The sequence below is a fragment of the Helianthus annuus genome, chromosome 16 (genome assembly GCF_002127325.2).
Source record: "Helianthus annuus cultivar XRQ/B chromosome 16, HanXRQr2.0-SUNRISE, whole genome shotgun sequence".
Lineage (NCBI taxonomy): Eukaryota > Viridiplantae > Streptophyta > Magnoliopsida > Asterales > Asteraceae > Helianthus > Helianthus annuus.
Window position 1 is genome coordinate 186,243,535 of NC_035448.2, and position 19,915 is coordinate 186,263,449.

Sequence of the window (19,915 nt, forward strand, 5' to 3'; positions counted from 1 at the left end):
CGTGGGGGATGAGACCAAATGTTGAATGTCGCCATTCAAAAAAGTTGTTTTTTTTTATGATTTAAAAGGTAGTAGGATTAGAACTGTGTTACTTATTTATCAAGCTCTTTAGTATAAATAGAAGATTTACATTGTAATAGGTGGTTTTCGTTCTTAAATATATTAAACGAGTTAGGAGAGTTTTCACAAAATATAATGTGATTTCGAGTGATTGATATACCCAAATCTTTGCATTATGTAGTCATCACTGCAACGAGTAGATGCTTGAAAACAAATTATTTGATCATAATTTTAGCAGGTGTTTTGAAACTATATTATTTGAGTCAAGCGTATTCAACTCATAGTGTTAGGGCAGGCGGGGTGGTGCGTGATACCACCCCATCACTCGTTATTCTATCACTCTACACCGCCGCCGCCCCTTTCTATCACTCGTTAATCTATCACTCGTTGAGTGTATAAAGCGTTGCAAATCAAAAAATGGAACATGTGTCTTGCAATAATATTTGTACATTGGAATCCCTATCACTAGTGATACCACCCCCACTACATTTCTATCACTAGTGATAGAATATTGGGTGCTGACATGGCATGATTTGATTGGGTGCTCCCATCACTAGAATCTATCACTAGTGAACCACCCCTCCTCCCCTTAGGGGACTAGGGGTGGAATCACTAGTGATGGATTCCATCACTCCCACTATCCAATCAACTAATGCCATGTCATCAACCATATTTCCATCACTAGTGATAGAAATGGACTAGGGGTGGAATCACTAGTGATGGATTCTATCACTCCCTCCCAATTTTTTTAACTTTTATTTTTAAATTAGAAATTAACAATAAAACACTAAAATTAAAAATTTCATTAATTTTAAAACATACTATTTCAAGACGGGTAGATACCATCGACAAGATAAAAGCCTCGTCTGTAATGTCGACCGTTCACATAGAAAGGAGAGGAAGGTGCGGTACCATCCGTTACGCTTTGGAACAACGACGACGTGTGCAACACATTGATGTCGTTGTTTGAACCTGGGACACCGAAATACGAATGCCAAATCCATAAATCATTCGACGCCACCGCTTCTAGTATGATGGTTGGTCTTTTGATGTCTCCCCTCACATACGCCCCTCGCAACTCTCTTGGACAATTTTTCCACTCGATATGTGTACAATCGATGCTACCGAGCATCCCGGGAAAATGTCATCTAGCCTCGTGTGCGGCATAAATACGAGAGATGTCGTGGCTCGTCGGTTTTCGTAAAAACTCGTTAGAATACAACTTAATAACCGCATTGCAAAAAAATTGCAAACACTCACGTGAAGTTCTTTCAGACATAGCTAGGTATTCATCATATTGATCGGGTGGGTTACCTGTCGCTAGTTGGCGAATGGCGGACGTGCATTTTTGAATCGGCGTGAAACTTGGTTTGCCCCTCGCATCGTAACCTTCTTGAAACCATCCCTCGCTTGCCTCGATGTCTCCAACAATCTTTAAAAATAATTCTTTGGGTAAACGAAAACGATCTCTAAAAGTTTTGGAATTGTATAGCGGGTTTTCCACAAAATAATCGTTCATCAAAACTTCGTTGGCACGTATACGATCACGGCCGACCATCTTCTTCTTTGGGCGGGACGACTCGGCATCAAGCTCGTTATACACCGACACAAAATAGTTTAGTGTGTCGTTGTCGGAAGACGACTCGGAATCGCTAGACATCGGAAACGTCGAATCGGTAGGGAATTCCATTTGAGAAAGATATACAAAATTGGGTGAAATGGGTTTAAAATGGTTAAAAGATAGAGTTTGGTGTGTGAAAAAATGGTTAAATGTGGATATATATATATAAATAAAGTGGATTTTTTTTTTTATTTAAGTTACCGTTCATCAACGGTCGAATGTTTCAACGGCTACTTTTTCAACGCGTTATGGCCAGCACGCGTTAACAATATAACGCGTTAACAATATGGCGGCGGCGGTGTACACATTGGCCATCACGAGTGATGGGGGGCCGAACACGGACCACCCCGGGTCCTCTTATAATGAAACTAAGCTATTTTAATTGTGATATTATTTGGGGATCAAAATACTTGGTTTTAGGTAATCCTTTACGCTCACCTGTAACAAAACTAATTTTAATTATTCAGGAGCCATTTCACATTAAATATGTAACACCCTAGGAAGATCCACATTTGTTGTGAGCTGAAGGGATGTTGGGCTCATAAAGCATTTCTCGCCTCCACTATCACCACCGCCTCAAATATCACTAAGATCCTCCCCTGGCTAGTAGCCAGTGGGGAGGGTCAGACTCTTAAAATCCAAATCGGTGGGGACTGGACTCTTAAAAATTCAATATTTTACACTACAAATTCTTTTTCCGAAAATTTTCGGTAAAACTAAACACTACGGGCGGAAAAATCAATGGGGGCAAATGGGTCAAACTCAAATGTAACATCTAAAACTTTCTATACGCCCACTTGAAGTGACATTTTGCTATAAACAGACACACAAATGCAAATAAAACAAAGCCTTGAACAACATCTCCCCAAGACAGAAAAATCCAATGCTTAAAACAAGTAACTAATATTCAACAACATTTTAACAACCGTTACGCGACGCGAGTATGAACCAGAAATCCTCGATGACGTTAAACATCTACGATCATCGAACGTCAAGCTTACCAGAAGGACTACTAAGATTCCCCATTTTTTCTGTAATTTTATCTACATTATTTGCACTCCACAAAGACTTAATTACATCTCGTCTCTCAGACTGAACTTCCTGCGTGTCACCACCGCCAGGCGTCTCAGTCAAAAACTGTTCCCAGAATACATCGTTCGCCCCCGTTTGCACTGGCGGTACCACCACTCTACCACCAGCATCACCACCACCGCCAGCTGGCTCTACATTCACGTCGATCCCTGAAGATTTAGATTTCACCCGAGAATCTTGATTAACGTAGACCAACGAAACATCAATAGGGCTGTCAGCATGATCCACTTTTGAATCATGTTTTTCTTGACCCGAAGGTTTTACGCTTTCGTTCACAAAATCCACCCAAAAATTCAACGATGAATCGAGTTTTTTTATTAGCACGTGAATCTCCAAATTTTCGTTTTCTTCTGCATTGGCTTCGTCATGTAAGTATGTCGATATTAGTAATCTTCTCTTTTTGCTGTTTGTTTCCAAATGTCGTGAGGAAGACGTTCTTGTATTTTCGAGTAATTGAGCAAGAAACGACATCATGTTCTTCTGCTTTGATTGTATGGTCTTTAATCGTCCGAGTAAAAAGGTTAACTTGTGTTCGTTTTCTTGATTTTCTTGCTTGTGGGTTTGTAACTGAAACCGAAGAGAACTTGTTTCGTGTTTTAGTTTCTTGATTTCGTCTTCGTATTCCTTTTTTTCTGAAGGAGATAATTGGTTTATATTAGCCCCTTGTGTCGGTACTGTTGAGTGGCTATGGACCGGTTTCCGTCTGTGAATATTTTTCAAAAGGTGTCGTTGACCTTTTATGAATTCTTCGTTTGCGAATTCCCATTGGTCAGGATCTATCTTTTTAAAACCCTATAAAAATCATTTTCAGCAGATGTCATCATATAATAGAATTATATTTTTTTAAGAGTAAATTACGTTTTTGGCCCCTGTGGTTATATCACTTTTACTATATTAGCCCAAAATAAGAATTTTTAACATATATGCCCCCATGGTCTCTATAACTAACCATTTTGGCCCCTAAATCTAACCATTTTAGCCCCCATGGTCTCTATAAGACTATAACTAACCATTGTGGCCCCCATGATCTTTAGACTTAGGGGCCAAAATGGTTAGTTATAGAAACCATGGGGGCAGATATGTTAAAAATTCTTATTTTGGGCTAATATAGTAAAAGTGATATAACCACAGGGGCTAAAAACGTAATTTACTCTTTTTTTAAATAACATTTTTTAGTCACATCAATGATATAAAACAGCCTAAAGATGTGTACCCGTAAAATCAACTTGAACCAACATCGACAACATGACAAGGTTAACTAGTGAACACTTCGTAGTCCAATATTTGGTTCCTTTTAAAAAAATAATTATTGAATTAGTTATGATCGTAAAACATTATGATCTAAATCTTTGAATGGTAGCATGCACTAGAATAAACTTTTGGTATGTGTAATCGGTTTGATCCGTTTCTACTTTTAGCTAAAAGGAATATTTGACCCATTTGATATAATACGCAACCCAAACAGACCCATTCATAAGCAAACGGGTCGAAAACGCCACCTCTACTTACAGCCAAAAAAAGCTAAAAAGTTGAGCATATAGAACTAAAAGATTGTGGATAAGAGTACACTAGTAGAAGCGCTAGAATAATTTTCTTACATTGAAATCCATGGTTTCCTCAATGTGCAAGTTTTTTTTTTTTTTTTTTTATTTATAAGAATTTTGACTAATATACCCTTTGGCAAGCTACTTACATGATCTGTCAACTATAAAAACTTACTATCGATGACGTGGGTAGCTCAAGCTTAATAAACTAACTATAAGTGCAATACAACTTAAAGGGTTGAAAGGATAAAAGGTTCGGAAGACGACCAGCTGTAGTGAACAGCAAAAAGCATGGAACAGTGTCACGTCCCATCACACTTTACGTGTGACTTCTCCCACTCAGCCGCAAAAGAGCATGTGGGGAAGTGACACTCTTTTACCCGTAGGTCCGAAGCCTCCAACCTACCAAAAAGGGCAACCCCCTCACTGCATCAACGGATCACTAGTCAAAGGTTTCCTCTCTTACTCTCTCTCTAGAACTTGTACTCTACTTGTTCTATTCTTTACTTATCATAACACTATCACATTGCATGCATCAGTTCTGGGTTGAATCTCTTTCAATCCTGAACTCAAAGCAATCAATAGAAGAGTGATCCGACCCTACGTATTGCATACGTGGGGGACCCCACGACCTGCGTTAGGCAAATCAAGACTCTTGAACCCTTTTGCCTAACCCGTCTAAACACTAACCTTGGTCTCACATTTATTGTAACAACTATAATTTTGGAATTAAATATCTCAAGCACTAGATTAATTAAGCTAGGTAAACTAATCAGGGTAGCAGGGTTATGCACTCGTATATTCAGATAATAAACAACAAGCCAAGGCACATGCATGCAAACAACTAAGGTGGTGTTATAAACACATCCAAACACCATCTTCCACACCCCATCTTGATACAATTCTCAATTCCATATCACTTTCAGAATGTAATGCCAAAAGTAAAAGAACATGCTTACATATGTATTAAGCTGTCGAACGAAGCTAGAAAAATTGTTGTGCTTGAAATATTTCGGAAGCAGTTCGCTAGCAAACTCGGGTGGATTCCAAACAACAAAACTACTCCCAGTATGACTCCAAGAAACAATATGATCTGTCAAAGGGTCATCCACCATTTCATATGTTTTATTCAGAAATGGCGGCGATGAACTTGAACCCCCTTGTGACCCATCCATCATATAATCATCTGGATCAAAACCCCTCTTTATTTCAAATCAATAACTCTGCCCACCAAAAAAAAAATAAGAATCAGGACCACAAACAACCCAAAAACATAAATTATCACAAATTACAAAACTTTTCTGAGGTAAAGATTCAATTTACACAAAACTAAACACAAATTATCATAAATTACAAGACTTTTCAAGTTAAAGATTCAATTTTTAATAAAATAAAACACAAATTATCATAAATTACAAGACCTTTCCAGTTAAAGATTCAATTTTTAATAAAAATAAAACACAAATTACCATAAATTACAAAACTTTTCGAGTTAAAGATTCAATTTACATAAAATAAAACACAAATCATCATAATTTACAAGACTTTTCAAGTTAAAGATTCAATTTACATAAAATAAAACAAAAATCATCATAATTTACAAGACTTTTCAAGTTAAAGATTCAATTTACATAAAATAAAACACAAATCATCATAAATTACAAGACTTTTCAAGTTAAAGATTCAATTTACACCAAATTAAACACAAATTATCATAAATTACAAAACTTTTCAAGTTGAAGATTCAATTTTTTAATAAAATCAAACACAAATTATAATAAATTCCAAGACTTTTCCAGTTAAAGATTCAATTAACACAAATTTCCAAATATTTTCAAGAAAGTTAACAAATTGGAGATCCCTGACTATTTAATAATATTAAAATGTAACAACAGGGGGTTAGATCAAAGAAAGTATTGGTAATTTTGGAATAAGGGATTTACCTTTGACCAGAATTGGGGAAGAAGATGATGGGGTTGACTTTGGAGATTGAAGTTAGGAAGAGGTTTGGTGATTGGTATGAGAAAGCCAAGGTGAAGGGGAAACCGTGTGTTTGATTTTGGGGGAAATGAAGAAAAGGGGTGGGGTTGTGATCTGGGTTTGTTGAAATTGGAAAGAAATGGAAGAGACGGGTAGACTTTAAGGAGCCGCCACCGCCGCCATGTGTCTTGTGTAGTGATCATTGGCTTCCATGGTTGAACAATTTTTTTACTTTTTGGTGAAAAAGTACACTTTAACCCAATGTTTTTTTAAGGCAACTTTCTTGTGCTAGACTCTCCAAATTAGAAAGCTCGGTTGTGTTACTCCGGTCAAATTATTTTGTGGGTGTTTGGGATTCCTTCTCAAAAATGACTTATTGACTTATATCCTTCTCAAAAATGACTTATTGACTTATATAAGTCATAAGTGAGAAGTTAGAAATTCTGACTTCTCAAAAATAACTTCTCAACACACAAAATCATCCAAAATAAGCTAACCCAAACACCCATAAAACAACTTATTAACGTTTATAAGTCAATAAGTCATAAGTTGCTCCAAAATAAGCTAACCCAAACACCCCCTTTGTCTTAATTGGGCCTACAGCGGTTTTAGAGTTTGGCTTGGGCGTTCCATGAGAAATCATACCGCTAGCTGTCACTTGACAATCGTTATGCCACAACAAGAGTAGAACTCTCTGACGTAACACACGGTGGGACGAAAACCCAGGTGGGCTCGGGATTCGAACTGACAACCTCACACAAGGCCTAGCTCAAATCCTTTATTGCCTTATTCCACATAAATGACACACGAGTGAAGATCAAACTTAGATCTTCACTGAAGAACCCAAGTCTCCTACTACTAGATCACAGGTGATGATCTCTTTAATCCCATGTAAGGTTTGGAATTTAGGTTTATGTTTTTTTTGTTCACTATGTTTTTTAATTATCATGAAATCAGTTTTAGGTGACATCCTTTACACCTAATTATCAGATAATCTTGCATTTATAAGAACTTAAAATCACACTATTTATGTAAAAGACAATAACCATATTACTAGACAACTAAGTCAAGTATTATATACAAATATATTTTACATCATCATTAGGCTAAATGGTATACACTCAAACCCTTTGACGCCTCCTTCAAGTGGGATGTTCTTATTGGCTACGGGTTTGAAAAATGGGGTCCACTCCACACCCTCACTCTCCCGCCCACCAACAAACTCACGAGAAGCTCCTTTGACCCCCACATGACCGTATTCAGCACATTAATGGTTAATGCGGGGGTGGGGCGTCACTCCACACCACCCAGCCTTATATGATTGTATCAAAAAAATATTCTATAACGTGTTTCTATATCTAAATCTCTCAAAGTCTAATGTTAATAACTATACTAAAGCAATTGTCTTTTTATGTTTTATTTGTTATGTAAACTTTAGTTTATTTAGTTAAAATAAGCCGTTTCAAGTTGTATTTAAATTAAAGTTGTTAAAATGTTTAATATAAAATTCAGTTACAATTTACAAATAATATAATCCAAATGATTGGAACAAGAATGATTGAATCTACAAGTTGGTTTATTTATATATAAATAAATATAAAAAAACAACATTATCATCTAAGGAAACCGTTGGATCAAAATCAGTTTTAAACAAACTGTGACAATCAAGTAAATAGTTGTAGGTTTTCTTCAAAAGAACTTGGTTCACCGGTTAATTGTTCTGTTTTCCAAATGGAGATGCAAATTTGATTCTTGATTTGGCTATTTTCAATGGGCATCTCGGTGAATGGACGAATCAGGGATTTAATCTCGGGTTGGGGGGGGGGGGCAAGGGTTTACCTTTTACGAATTCCATCCGGTTATCGTGTATAAGAAGACACGATCTCATGATGGTCGAGAAGCCGACTTTAAACATAACCCCAAAAAGAATAAATTTACACGTAAAATTCTTTGCATAAAAAGTACTTGTAGGTTTTGTTTTAACCATAGTGCGTGATGGTAGTATAGAAGCCAGTTTTTGAATTTTTTTTTTTTTTTTTTTTTTTTTTTTTTTTGATGGTTGTATAGAAGATTAGAAGCCACTTTTTGGTAGATTTTTTTTAAATCAAAACCACCCGACCCGACCCGGTGAAGCTGAGAGTGAGGCACATGACACGTTGTTGTACGTCCACCCATAAAAAATAAAAACCCATAATATCTCTACCATTTAAAATGGTGATATTCACTGAAGCAGCAGCTTCAGTCAGCAGCAGAAATATCAAAGATGGCGAGTGAAACAGCAAGACGCCGAGTTGAGATGATTGGCGCTCACTTCTCCGCCGTCGATCATATCTCCGCCACCGCAGTTGCACCTCATCTCTTCCCTCTGGTATTCTTCTGTTTGTGTTTGATTATTTTTAAGATATATTTTTAGATTAGATTAGATTAGATTATATTGCAGTATAAACGTACTTTTGTATCCAGATTATTTTTAAGATTGATGAATACTAAGGCCTATATGTAGCTATATGTCATTGATTGATTATTATGCCCAGGAATCAATATGTGTTTATATAAATATGATATTATGTTGTAGAATTTAGGGTGTCACTCGTGTCGGGTAGGTAGGTAGGTTTCAAGCTGGCGGGTTGAATTCATGAACTTAAACACGACCCTGTATGTTTGTGCAAATAACATTAGGCATAACTCCATACACATTTAAAATCGTGTAACCGGACACGACCATATAACCTATTTAGCTAAATGAGTCAAACGGGTTGGCAAGTTGACCTTATAAAAATATTTTTTTACATTTATTTAAATGAGTCAAACAGGTTGGCAAGTTGACCTTATAATTTTATTTTTTAAATTTTGTGTTCAGTTTTAAAATGATGACCGGTCAAACTGTTTAATTAAACGAGTTTATCTGACAACCCAAACACGACACGTTTAATTAAATGGATTAAACAAATCAACAAGCATTCAAACTTTTTATTGAACGAGTTAGATATGACAACCCAAACCTGATTATTTTCATGTCAAGTTTCGGGTCGTGCCAAGGAACCGCCACCTCTAATTGCGGATTAAATAGCCCGAGCCCTGATACTTCTTTTGCTCAATATCTGTCGTTTATACAAACTTCACTCGTTTGCTTGCTTTATTGCCTCAGAATTGCAGTGGCGGTTTAGCCTCTATCAAGAGGAGATGCGACAATACTATGCATTTCGCCAGACAAAATTTGAAGTCCCAAGGTTGTTACATGAGGCCCGCTTCAACAGAACAGGTACGGTCCGGTCAACGAAAGTCTTAACGTCGGTTAAATAGTGGTCCCCACAATCATTACTAACAAAATTCATAACTTAAAAACACTATCTAGCTAGTTGGTGCGTTTTTAACAAGATCTTTGGTTTTGTTGGCCGTTCAAAAAAAAAAAAAAAAAAAAACACTACATTTTCTTTCGGATTAACCAAATTAACATTCACCATTTCTTTTGCAGGATTGTGTAGACCAATCAAGTTTGACTTCAAAGTCAACTCATTCCCAACAAGATTTATCATCTGAACTTGTGACAACACCCATGTTTTCTCAGCCAGCCAGTATTAATTCCAATCCTCCAAAAGTTAGAAATATTCAATATGCTGTTGATGATTACATGTCACCTTCATTACAACCACCTAAATATTCCAGAATAACCGATGTACCGATGAAATTCAGCCACAAGAACAACACACATGCTACTAAGCGTCTCGGTAATTAAACTTTGACTCATCAGCAACAACTTGATTTCTGCAAAATTTTGCACACTGGCACTTTAGTTATTTATTATTATTATTTTTTTTGGAAAAAAATGTGCATATTGTGCAGGATTAGAGAAGACAAGATCCCCGAGGATGAACATTGCAGAATCCGTAGGAAAATACATTCTGCTGATAGAACTGCCCGGGATTAGTATAGATGATATAAGAGTTGAAGTCGATAATACAACGTAAGATTATTTCTAAGAAGTTTGCATAATGGGTCAAAACAGGTTGGGTTAGAACGGGTCATTTTTATAAAACGGGTTGGAAGTTGGAACAGCCCAACCTGCAAATTTTTTTGTCAAATTTTAGAACAGATTTTAGAAATAACCGATGCGTTAAGTTATGATTACAAAAACAATGTTATTACAAAATCTTGAGTTTTGATTAATAGTTGTCAATAGCGGTCGCTATAGCGAATAGTATAGCGTATAGGTCGAAGGTCGCTACAGGAGCCATATATAGCAGGATTTAAGTCTTTTTTTTAAATTACAAGTAGTGATTAAATATATGTAAATTAGCGTATATACCAGTTGGATTTTAGGTTTTTGTTAAATATATATGTAAATTAGCGTATATACCAGGGTATTTTGAGATCATATACATATAAAATTTGTTTAAAGTTTTTTTTTCTAGTGTATCGCTATTTGTAAAATAGTGCCCGCCTTATCGCTATTTGTCGCTATTCGCCATTAACAACTATAATATAGTTTTGATGACTATCACCAGTTTGACTGGTTCTCCTTGTAGCTAAATTTACTGATTTGACCCGTTTGAGATAAAACATGACCCAAGTTGGCCCGTTTATAACCAAATGGGTCGACATTGTCACCTCTTTCCGATTCTTAACAATCACTAACAAATTTGTTGGTAGTCTGACTGTACGAACAACCAATGGGAAGACTGCAGCATGCTATTTTAATGGTTGTACAAACTCTTCATATTACAAAAAGGAGATTCTAGAAGGACCGTTCGAAATCAAGTGGCCATTACCCTGCGGTGTGAACCCGGATTCTGTTTCAGCTGAATTTTTGTAAGTCAGCACCTTACTGCTATGGTGGTTGTGTTTTTTAGAAAGATAAATGGGTCGGGTCGGTTGAGTAGCAAGTGAAAATGGGTTCAGGGAAAAAGGGTCTTTTTGGTACGGGTTGGGTCGGGTCAAGCATAACACTTATCATTCCTTAAGCAATCATTGTGTCAGTAATGTCATTTTCGTCCCTGAGGTTTGACCACTTTTGCGACTTTCGTCCAGAGGTTTGCTTTTCCGCATCTGGATCCAAAAGTTATAAAGTCTTGCCATTTTCATCCTACTCATTAACTCCATCCATGTTTTAACGTTAAGTCAGGGGTATTTTCGTACTTTTACCTATTTGTCAATGTTCATAAGAAAAGTCATTTCTAGAAAGTCAACAGAGATGTATCTTTGTTTCTTAATAGTGTTTTTTATTTTAATAAAAAAATTCTGAAAAGACAGAAATACCCCTTATTTAACGGAGAAAAATGGATGGAGTTAACGAGTCGGATGAAAATGACAAGATTTCAAACATTTGGATCCAGATGCAGAAAAACAAACCCTTAGATGAAAGTCGCAAAAGTGGTCAAACCTCAGGGACAAAAATGGCATTTTACTACGGATAGAACTATAAAACCTTATTATTTCAGTAACAATATAAATTTTGAAGCAATATGATTTGAGAGGTTTAATGCATTAAGTGACACTTTACACAACTTTGACTCGGTCAACCCGTTTTCTTTTTAGCTAATTTGTTTGGTTTTACATGTTACACTTGTTAGACATATAACTTAATCTATGGCCTTCCATAATGCCATTTAAAGACTTGAAGCTGATAGAATATCACTCGTGCAGGGACGGACTTTTGCGCATTACCATTACTAAACTTTGAGTCCCGGCCTCGTGATGCAGCGTTTCGGGTTATTCGTAGATATATACTTGTATATTGTAGAATTGGTCTAAAGTCATCTTGTTGTTGACTTGTTGTCTTTAATGGTTACAAATTATAGACTTGCTTGATACACCATATATATAAATTTCATAATTGTGTTGCTTTTATGGTAAGAACTTGTTGTGTTTGGAAGTGGCCTGCATAGAGAGAGGATAGAATTGAGATGGGCTTACAAGTCCAAATGTATATTGGATTGAATCACTGGAGACGGACATTGCTTTTAAGATAAATGATTTTTAGGAAGTTTTATTTCCATATTAAAAGGCAAACTTTGCTTTTTAAGAAAAGGAGATTTTTAAATAGTTGTGGTGTGTGTTAGGACAACTTCCTACAAGGATATAGTGGGATTAATAATACTTAAAATAGTGTTCACACATTTTTAGTATTTGAAAAACTCAAATCTCTTCCTCTTAATATGTTCCTATGACACTAGAAAAAAAAAACCAAAAAAAACAAAAAAAAAAAACAAAAAACCCAACCACCTAATAATCTTTTTCATATCAACATGTTTCTAATTTTCAAATTTTAATGGTTAATTTCGAATGCGTCATCGTATGCAATACACGCATGAAACGCAGGTCTAGGCTATGCCAATGCCTCAAACGATTTAAGCCGCTTCAAGGGGCACTTCATCTAATCGTACGCTTCACCATCACTTATGCGTTCTTCCAGTCATCTCACGTCTTTTAAAGCCAAGCTAATACGCTACAAATATCCCGCCTAGGGACTTTTCTTCATCGATGAGGTTTGCCACTCAACGCCAACGTAACACATAGCGCCGTGACTATAATATTGTTTGCTTTGCACGACTAGCTTGCAGTTTTGTTCTTGATGACCACGCGAGAACTTACACCCATTCTAGTAGTATTTTCACCCCAATGAGCAATCCTAGCTAGATGGTGTACTCTACTTAACCATGCATCTCTCATGTTAAATGTGAATGTGAGATTCGTGTAAGGTGTTACACATCGACTCAAGTTACATATTTACTAAGATCTTTTATAAGTGGTTGGTATTTATACGTTTTCATTTATTGATGCATTAGTTTAGTTTAAAATTAAAAAAAAAAGGAAATCTTACCATTTGTGTTTGTCGGGTCAATAGTTATACTTGTTTATTATCAAAAGCTATCGTGTCCTTGGGACGAAGTCTCTTACCAAGACTATTAATTATCCGATATGTACAATTTACCTAAATGTATGTAATTTAGCTTTGAGGTAAAAAAACATTTTGTAAATTTAAAAATCAAATCATATAAAATCATTGTTAAAATATATACACCCGCTCAATCCGAGACAAATTATAAAAACACAAACTTTCGGTGTGGCTTACTGGCTTGCATTTGCCCTGGAACCGAGTTGGATCAATCGAAACCAACCCGCTCTGTATATTTTTTAAAATATAATATATATATTCTTATAATCTTAGCTCTAAGTAATTCATTTGAAAATTTGAAAATGTTCATATAATGACTACTTTACGAATAAAAAACGAGGTTTTTAATTATATTTGTTGAGTTTTAGCCCAAAACTATTGACTAGAAAAAAGATAATTGTGTTTGTTGGGCCAAATCCCAATTTTTGGCCCATAGTTGATTTAATCTCTGTAAAACTGAACTATTAGTCAAAACCGAACAGTTTTTAAAACATTTTTGAGTTATATGCAAAAACAGCCCACACCGGAACTTATTACTAGGGAAACCTATATGGCTATATATCATAGCTAATAGGGCATTGATTCGGTTTTCTATTTTCATGGTTTGAAGTATTTTCTGCTCAAAACTGTCGAACTTCTTTTGAAGGGCAACAACTCTATTTATGTATGTATATAGGGTCAGAAAGAAACGGGAAGAAATACAAACCAAGCAAAGAAAAAAAGGAGGACAAGAAAAAATGAGACTTATAGAATATCCGTTACATCAAAGTTTACCCGTTTTTCCCATAATGGAGGTGTGATCTTCGCCCTATTGCAAACCCACAAGAAAGCATCTTCCTTAATGAGTTCAACGATTTTTCGAACCGAAACAAAACTGTTCAACTTAATATAAATTTGACAAAATCAATCCACAAACAGAATGTGGTTTCTGTTTCAAACTGAAAAACAAGATTTTAACAAAAGAATAAATTTTTATTCAATTTTTTAGGTTCCGATTTCAATCAAAATTCGAATTTGATTTGGGTTAAATAGGACTAGACTAAAATATAATTCGGGTTTTTCTGTTTTAACCAAATTGAGTTTCCTATAACTAGTAACCAATTACCTAACTCACTTCAGTTTAAAACTTAACCGAAAATTAAATATGTAATTTGGTTCGACTTTAAACTGTTTCAACATCACGAGTCTGTAGTTCAATATTTATTAAAATATATGTGAACGGTAATGTTAAAACATCACAAGTCTCTAGTTCACATTTCTTTATCAAGACGTTTAATGACGGTTTTTGACCAAAATTGAAAAAACCAACCTTAATACATATATATTTTTTGATTGTCGTCTAAGCGGTTTAACGACCAAGATAATAGAGTCAAACTATGAAAACTATAGAGAAAAGACATGAGATCGTAACTTAATCTCTAGACCTCAACAATCTAATCTACTTTTAATCTTATGTTATATTGTTTATCACAGGACTCAAATCACTGACCATTTGTAGAGGGGCACATCATTTACACGCCTGGATATCTAAGGCCCTATAGTATAAATATGAAATAAAAATAGATTTTTTAACAAAAAAATTAAATAATAATAATAATAATAATAATAATAATGATGATGATAAATAGATGCATTAATTAATATATATAGTTGAATTTCGAAGTAGTTGAAAGTAATTAAAGTATATATGGTTGGAAAAAAAAAAAACACTATTCAATTGCAAAATTAAAGATGCATTAAATAAGATCCAACACTTTCAAAGTAGTGTTATTTACACCAAATTCAATGTTTACACTTACAAGATTTTTATTTTGAGAAAATCTTTAAACACTTTGGGAGACGGAGTTCTTAGATTTAAGTCACACATACGACAAAAATAAAACAAAATTTCTATTCAAAAAATAAAAATAAAATTAAGATATCTTAATAAACACATCAAAACCCGTTTTTCATTTGTTTTAAATAATGTAACTAGGTTTTTGGACATTAAATATATAACTAGGCCTGTAAACGAACCGAACGAACACGAGCACAAGCATGTTCGTGTTCGTTCATTTAACTTTAACCGAACATGAACACGAACACGAACATATAATCAAACACATTTTTTTGTCCGTGTTCGTTCATTAAGAAATCGAGCATGTTCGTGTTCGTTTATGTTCGTTCGTTTAAATCCTAAACGAACTGTTCACGAACATAAACGAACACAAACGAACATAAACAAAAAAAAAATAAGTGAATGTATTTGAATAAACAGTAACAAACATAACTTAGCATGATTGAACAACAAGTCTAACGTATTACAGTTCATCCGAAAACACATCTAAATTAGAGTTCATAGATATACTAATGAGTTATATTTATATAAGTAGTTAGAAAACCTAATATTTATATAAATATAACTATTTATGTATTTACTAAAGATTAAACGAACATAAACAAACGTAAATAAGCGAACGTTCACGAACATAAATGAATGAATGTTCATGTTCGTTCATTTAATTAAACGAACAAACTTTTATGTTCATGTTCGTTCATTTATTAAATAAACGAACATAAACGAACTTCCCGCCGAACAAGTTCATGAACAGTTCATGAACGTTCGGTTCGTTTACAGGCCTATATATAACTTTAGGGCTGGCAAATCGTGTCTTAGGAGGTTTAACAGGTATCTGATAACACGAACAACAAAAATCTTAAACATGAATACAACTCGTTTAACTACTTATATCCAATGTCTATAAGACAGATGTATATTTTATGCACCTAGAAGGAGAAATAATAGATCCTAACTTTCAAATTTTGATTATTTTTAAAAACGTAAAAAATCACATGGTGTACTTTTCTGTTATCGTGTCTTAGCAGGTTACCTACATGTTACCTATTGCATAACCTACACCATACAAACCATGAAACCATAAAAACTATACAAAACCAGACAGTCCCTACTAGCAAACACCACATGTTGCCGATAACCATCATTCTCATCCACATTGTGCATGATCAATGTTTGTGTTTCTAACTCCCTAGTCCCTCCTAACAAAGTATGTCAATTAATCCTGCTTAGGTATTTTTAGGTTTTGGGTGGTGTAGTGGGTTTATTTTGTTGTGTTCACGATGTGTTGGATAGAAGTCGCTACATATGTCGTAATCACTCTTCGTATGTTACACGTAACGAAACAAGAATAGAATACCAAACGATACAAAGTTCTTCGGTGTCATTTAGTCCCGATATAGGTCAACTATTACATGTTATTATCAAAAGAAAAATATGGGTCATGTGACTGGGTGCACATGTGTCATCGTCTCACATCTTAAGCCACACAAAAAGGTTCGGTTCGGGTCAATGGGCCATGCAGAAAGCGCGTATTGTCCTCAACGTCTTTAGCATATCTAAACATGCATTCTGCAGTGCAAAGCGTGTCTGCTGATTCCTTTGACTATTTCCACTCTGTTCCAATTTATTGGTAAAATTTAATATTTTAATTTAATTTAATAATTTAATTTAATTTAATGGTAATTAATTTAATTTAATTTAATTTAATTATTATTATTTTTTATTTATGAACTTTAAGCTATTTTAGTTGTCTATGAATGATTCTCGATATTACTCATTTATTCTTAAAATTTTGATTAGCCCAAAATTATTTATTTACTCAAGTATTGTTTTTTGCAGTTTTTTAAAAGATTTACGGAAGGGTACCTTATTACGGAGTATTTTTGTATAGGTTCTTTTTTATTAAAATGTTTTTGGTAGTTTTTTTTTATTAAAATGTTTTTGGAAATATATATGTTTTTGTGAGAAACATGAAATCCAAATGCAAAAACTACTTAATTTGTTTTTTAACTAAAACATAATTTAGCTGATTTTATTAAAACAAAATAAAATTTATGAAGGTTATTCACTTAACTAACGGCTCCACTTTAAAAAAATATATAAACCGTAAGTTAGGGCTAACAATTTCTCTACTTCGATCATATGGTTATGGTTATCCATTAACCGATATCGCGGCTATGGTTATGGTTTTAGGCTAAAACCGACCCATGCACACCCATATGTGGCCGTGAACATGTTGATTGGAATAGAATGTATTAAAAGTCTTATAAACCTGAAAAACATAATTAAAAAATAAGAAAAAGAAAACTATAAAATCCTTAATTTGAATTGATTAAACGATAAAACTACATATTTAGTTATGTGCTAGGAAGTCATGTGTGATGTCTAAAAGTTATGTTGGCAAAGAAGCTCAATAGAGCAACTTTAAGATTGGTATGATTCGATTAAATACCCGACAACAAATTAGGTTATCCTTGAGAAGAAAGTATTAATTTAATATTTTTAAATGCATGTACAAGTAGAACTTCTCAACATGCATTTAAGACCTTTGAAAAGAGAGAAAGATATCATTCAAATATAGATGAGTACACAAAAGCATATCATTTATGTCAACCGATACAACTCATCATACATTACATATGCATTCCCTTAGTCAATATTCTAAAAATAGGGTGATCATACATGTTAGTCGCGTGAATGTTATCGTCTTCTGTTAGGCCGATCTACTACGAGATTTTGATTATAATGTTTCGATGCTCTGTTGGATTTAAGTGTTTGTACATAGCCTATATGATATAGAAGACAGAAGAAGGAATTAACTAATTAAGATGAAAGGGGTGAGTATTGAATAAGGTGATAGCAAATGATAAAAGTATCATAATCATAAATAAAACCTGCATGTTGATGAGTAGGACTTCAGGGGCGATATTCGTATAGTTTTCTTTATAGGGTAAAGTTCTTGTACAAATAATCTTAACATATTAAACATACAAATTGAAGGAAAACTCAAAAAGACAAGGTGGCATTTTTGTAATTATCAATAACTATCAAAGTTACTCTACAAATATACCTAAAAAAACCTAACCACTCCCCCCACCCCCAAAAAAACCTAAACCCCCCACCCCCCCCCCCACCCCCCAAAAACCTAAAAAAAACCTACCCCCCCCCACCCCCCAAAAACCTAAAAAAACCTAACCCCCCCCCACCCCCACCCCCCAAAAACCTAAAAAAAAACCTAACCCCCCCCCCCCACCCAAGCTAAAATGCTAAAAACTAAACCCTCCAAAAAACCTAAAAAATCTAAAAAATAAAAAAAAACACACAGATTATTTTATTTTATTTTTTTAACATTTTTTATTAAAAAATCGCTACTTTTGGTAGCAGCCAAAAAAAAAAAAGACAAAAAAAAATTTTTTTTTTTTTTGCTAACGAAATGTAGCGATTTTTTAATAAAAAATGTTAAAAAAAAATTTGTGTTTTTTAGGTATTTTTGGTTGTAACTTTGATAGTTGGTGGTAATTACAAAAATGCCACCTTGTCTTTTTGGGTTTTCCTTCAATTTGTATGTTTAGTATGTTAAGATTATTTGTATTTGATCTTTTGCCTTTCTTTATAACATATCTTTCTAGTATTATTGTTCTCAAATGTAAATATTTGTCAAAGAGGACAAATAACATTGACTTGCAAATAATTGAGGGACCATCTAAAAAAATTATTGGACATTGATGTGATCATTCGTTGATATATCTTTCATCTGCATTTCGATATTAATTTTAACACGTACCCAAGTACCCAACTACATTTCAATATGTCAGCATTTGAGATAAATTATGTTAAATACCACTAAGCTTTTTTTTTATATATATATCAAAACGAAAAAGCAAACAAATCGTGACAACTATGAAAATTTACATAAAACACTATATATTGAAAGCTATATAGAAACATAAATTTATATTTTAAATAATAACAGAAAAATTGTTAAATTAATTAGTCACATCATTTTGGGTGTGAAAAGTAAATGTTTTGGTGTAAAATAGTAGGACGCATTATATATTATTTTTTAGAACATTAGAGCGGAGAATCTTATTCATATATTCTATATAATATAGAGTAAATAAAGAAAACAGAAAACACCACTAAATTAGAATTTCTATAATAGAGAAATACTTATAAAAAAGTAAAGTACAACCTCTATATTTAGAGGCTATATAAACCCTCTATATATTTCTTTTGAGTGTGTAGAAAAAAGAAAAAACTAATAGTTAAGTATCTCTGAGTATGATAGAGATAGAGAGTTGGATGTGGATGTTTTTAAAAAATAAACAAAATATAGAGGAAAATGTGTTTTTAGTTGAATTGTATAGATGGAAATGGAGCCTCTAATATGAATGTTCTTACTTCACTTTTATGATTAAATAGTAAAATTTGTAAAGCTTGTTTGATTTACAATTTTTTTAAAGAATCAAATGTATCAAAGAAACTGGAGTTGAAGTATTTTACTTGGTTGTACGTATTGGTTTTATTTGGTTGTACGTATTGGTTTTATTTTATTATTATTATTTTTTTGAAAAGTAAACTTCATTAACACCAAAGCCGACCCAAGCCCGGCCGATAAAGAACAATTACAAGGCAAATTACATATTTACAAAAGAGCACCACTCTCCCCAACTAATCCCTTTGTGTTTCGATCTATTGGAAAACCAAAGGAAGCCTAACGTCTTAATCTTGCTCAAAATATTAGCAAAGGCTCCAGCAGGTTATCATGATAAAACGTATTGGTTTTATTTCAAAGAGAGATAAAACTTTATGATTAAACTTCTTTATTATATGAAAGAATGTTGAATTTATTTAGTTGCATGAACACGTGAGAATTAATTTCAATT

General features: G+C 34.0%; 2 protein-coding genes across 2 annotated transcripts; one reads left to right on the plus strand and one right to left on the minus strand.

Annotated features, from left to right (window-relative positions):
- Nucleotides 1–2,499: 2,499 nt before the first annotated feature.
- LOC110882563 (heat stress transcription factor A-4c) lies at nt 2,500–6,511 on the minus strand. The gene is made up of 3 exons (XM_022130555.2): nt 6,261–6,511; nt 5,277–5,540; nt 2,500–3,565 (listed from the first exon to the last, which is right to left on the minus strand). Exons 2-3 carry the CDS (start codon nt 5,493–5,495, stop codon nt 2,663–2,665), a joined length of 1,122 nt encoding a protein of 373 aa, XP_021986247.1. The 5' UTR covers nt 5,496–5,540; nt 6,261–6,511; the 3' UTR covers nt 2,500–2,662.
- A 1,995-nt stretch (nt 6,512–8,506) lies between these two features.
- LOC110882571 lies at nt 8,507–12,150 on the plus strand. The gene is made up of 6 exons (XM_022130561.2): nt 8,507–8,665; nt 9,446–9,559; nt 9,773–10,025; nt 10,141–10,261; nt 10,948–11,106; nt 11,941–12,150. Exons 1-6 carry the CDS (start codon nt 8,561–8,563, stop codon nt 11,975–11,977), a joined length of 789 nt encoding a protein of 262 aa, XP_021986253.1. The 5' UTR covers nt 8,507–8,560; the 3' UTR covers nt 11,978–12,150.
- The last annotated feature ends 7,765 nt before the right edge of the window (nt 12,151–19,915 follow it).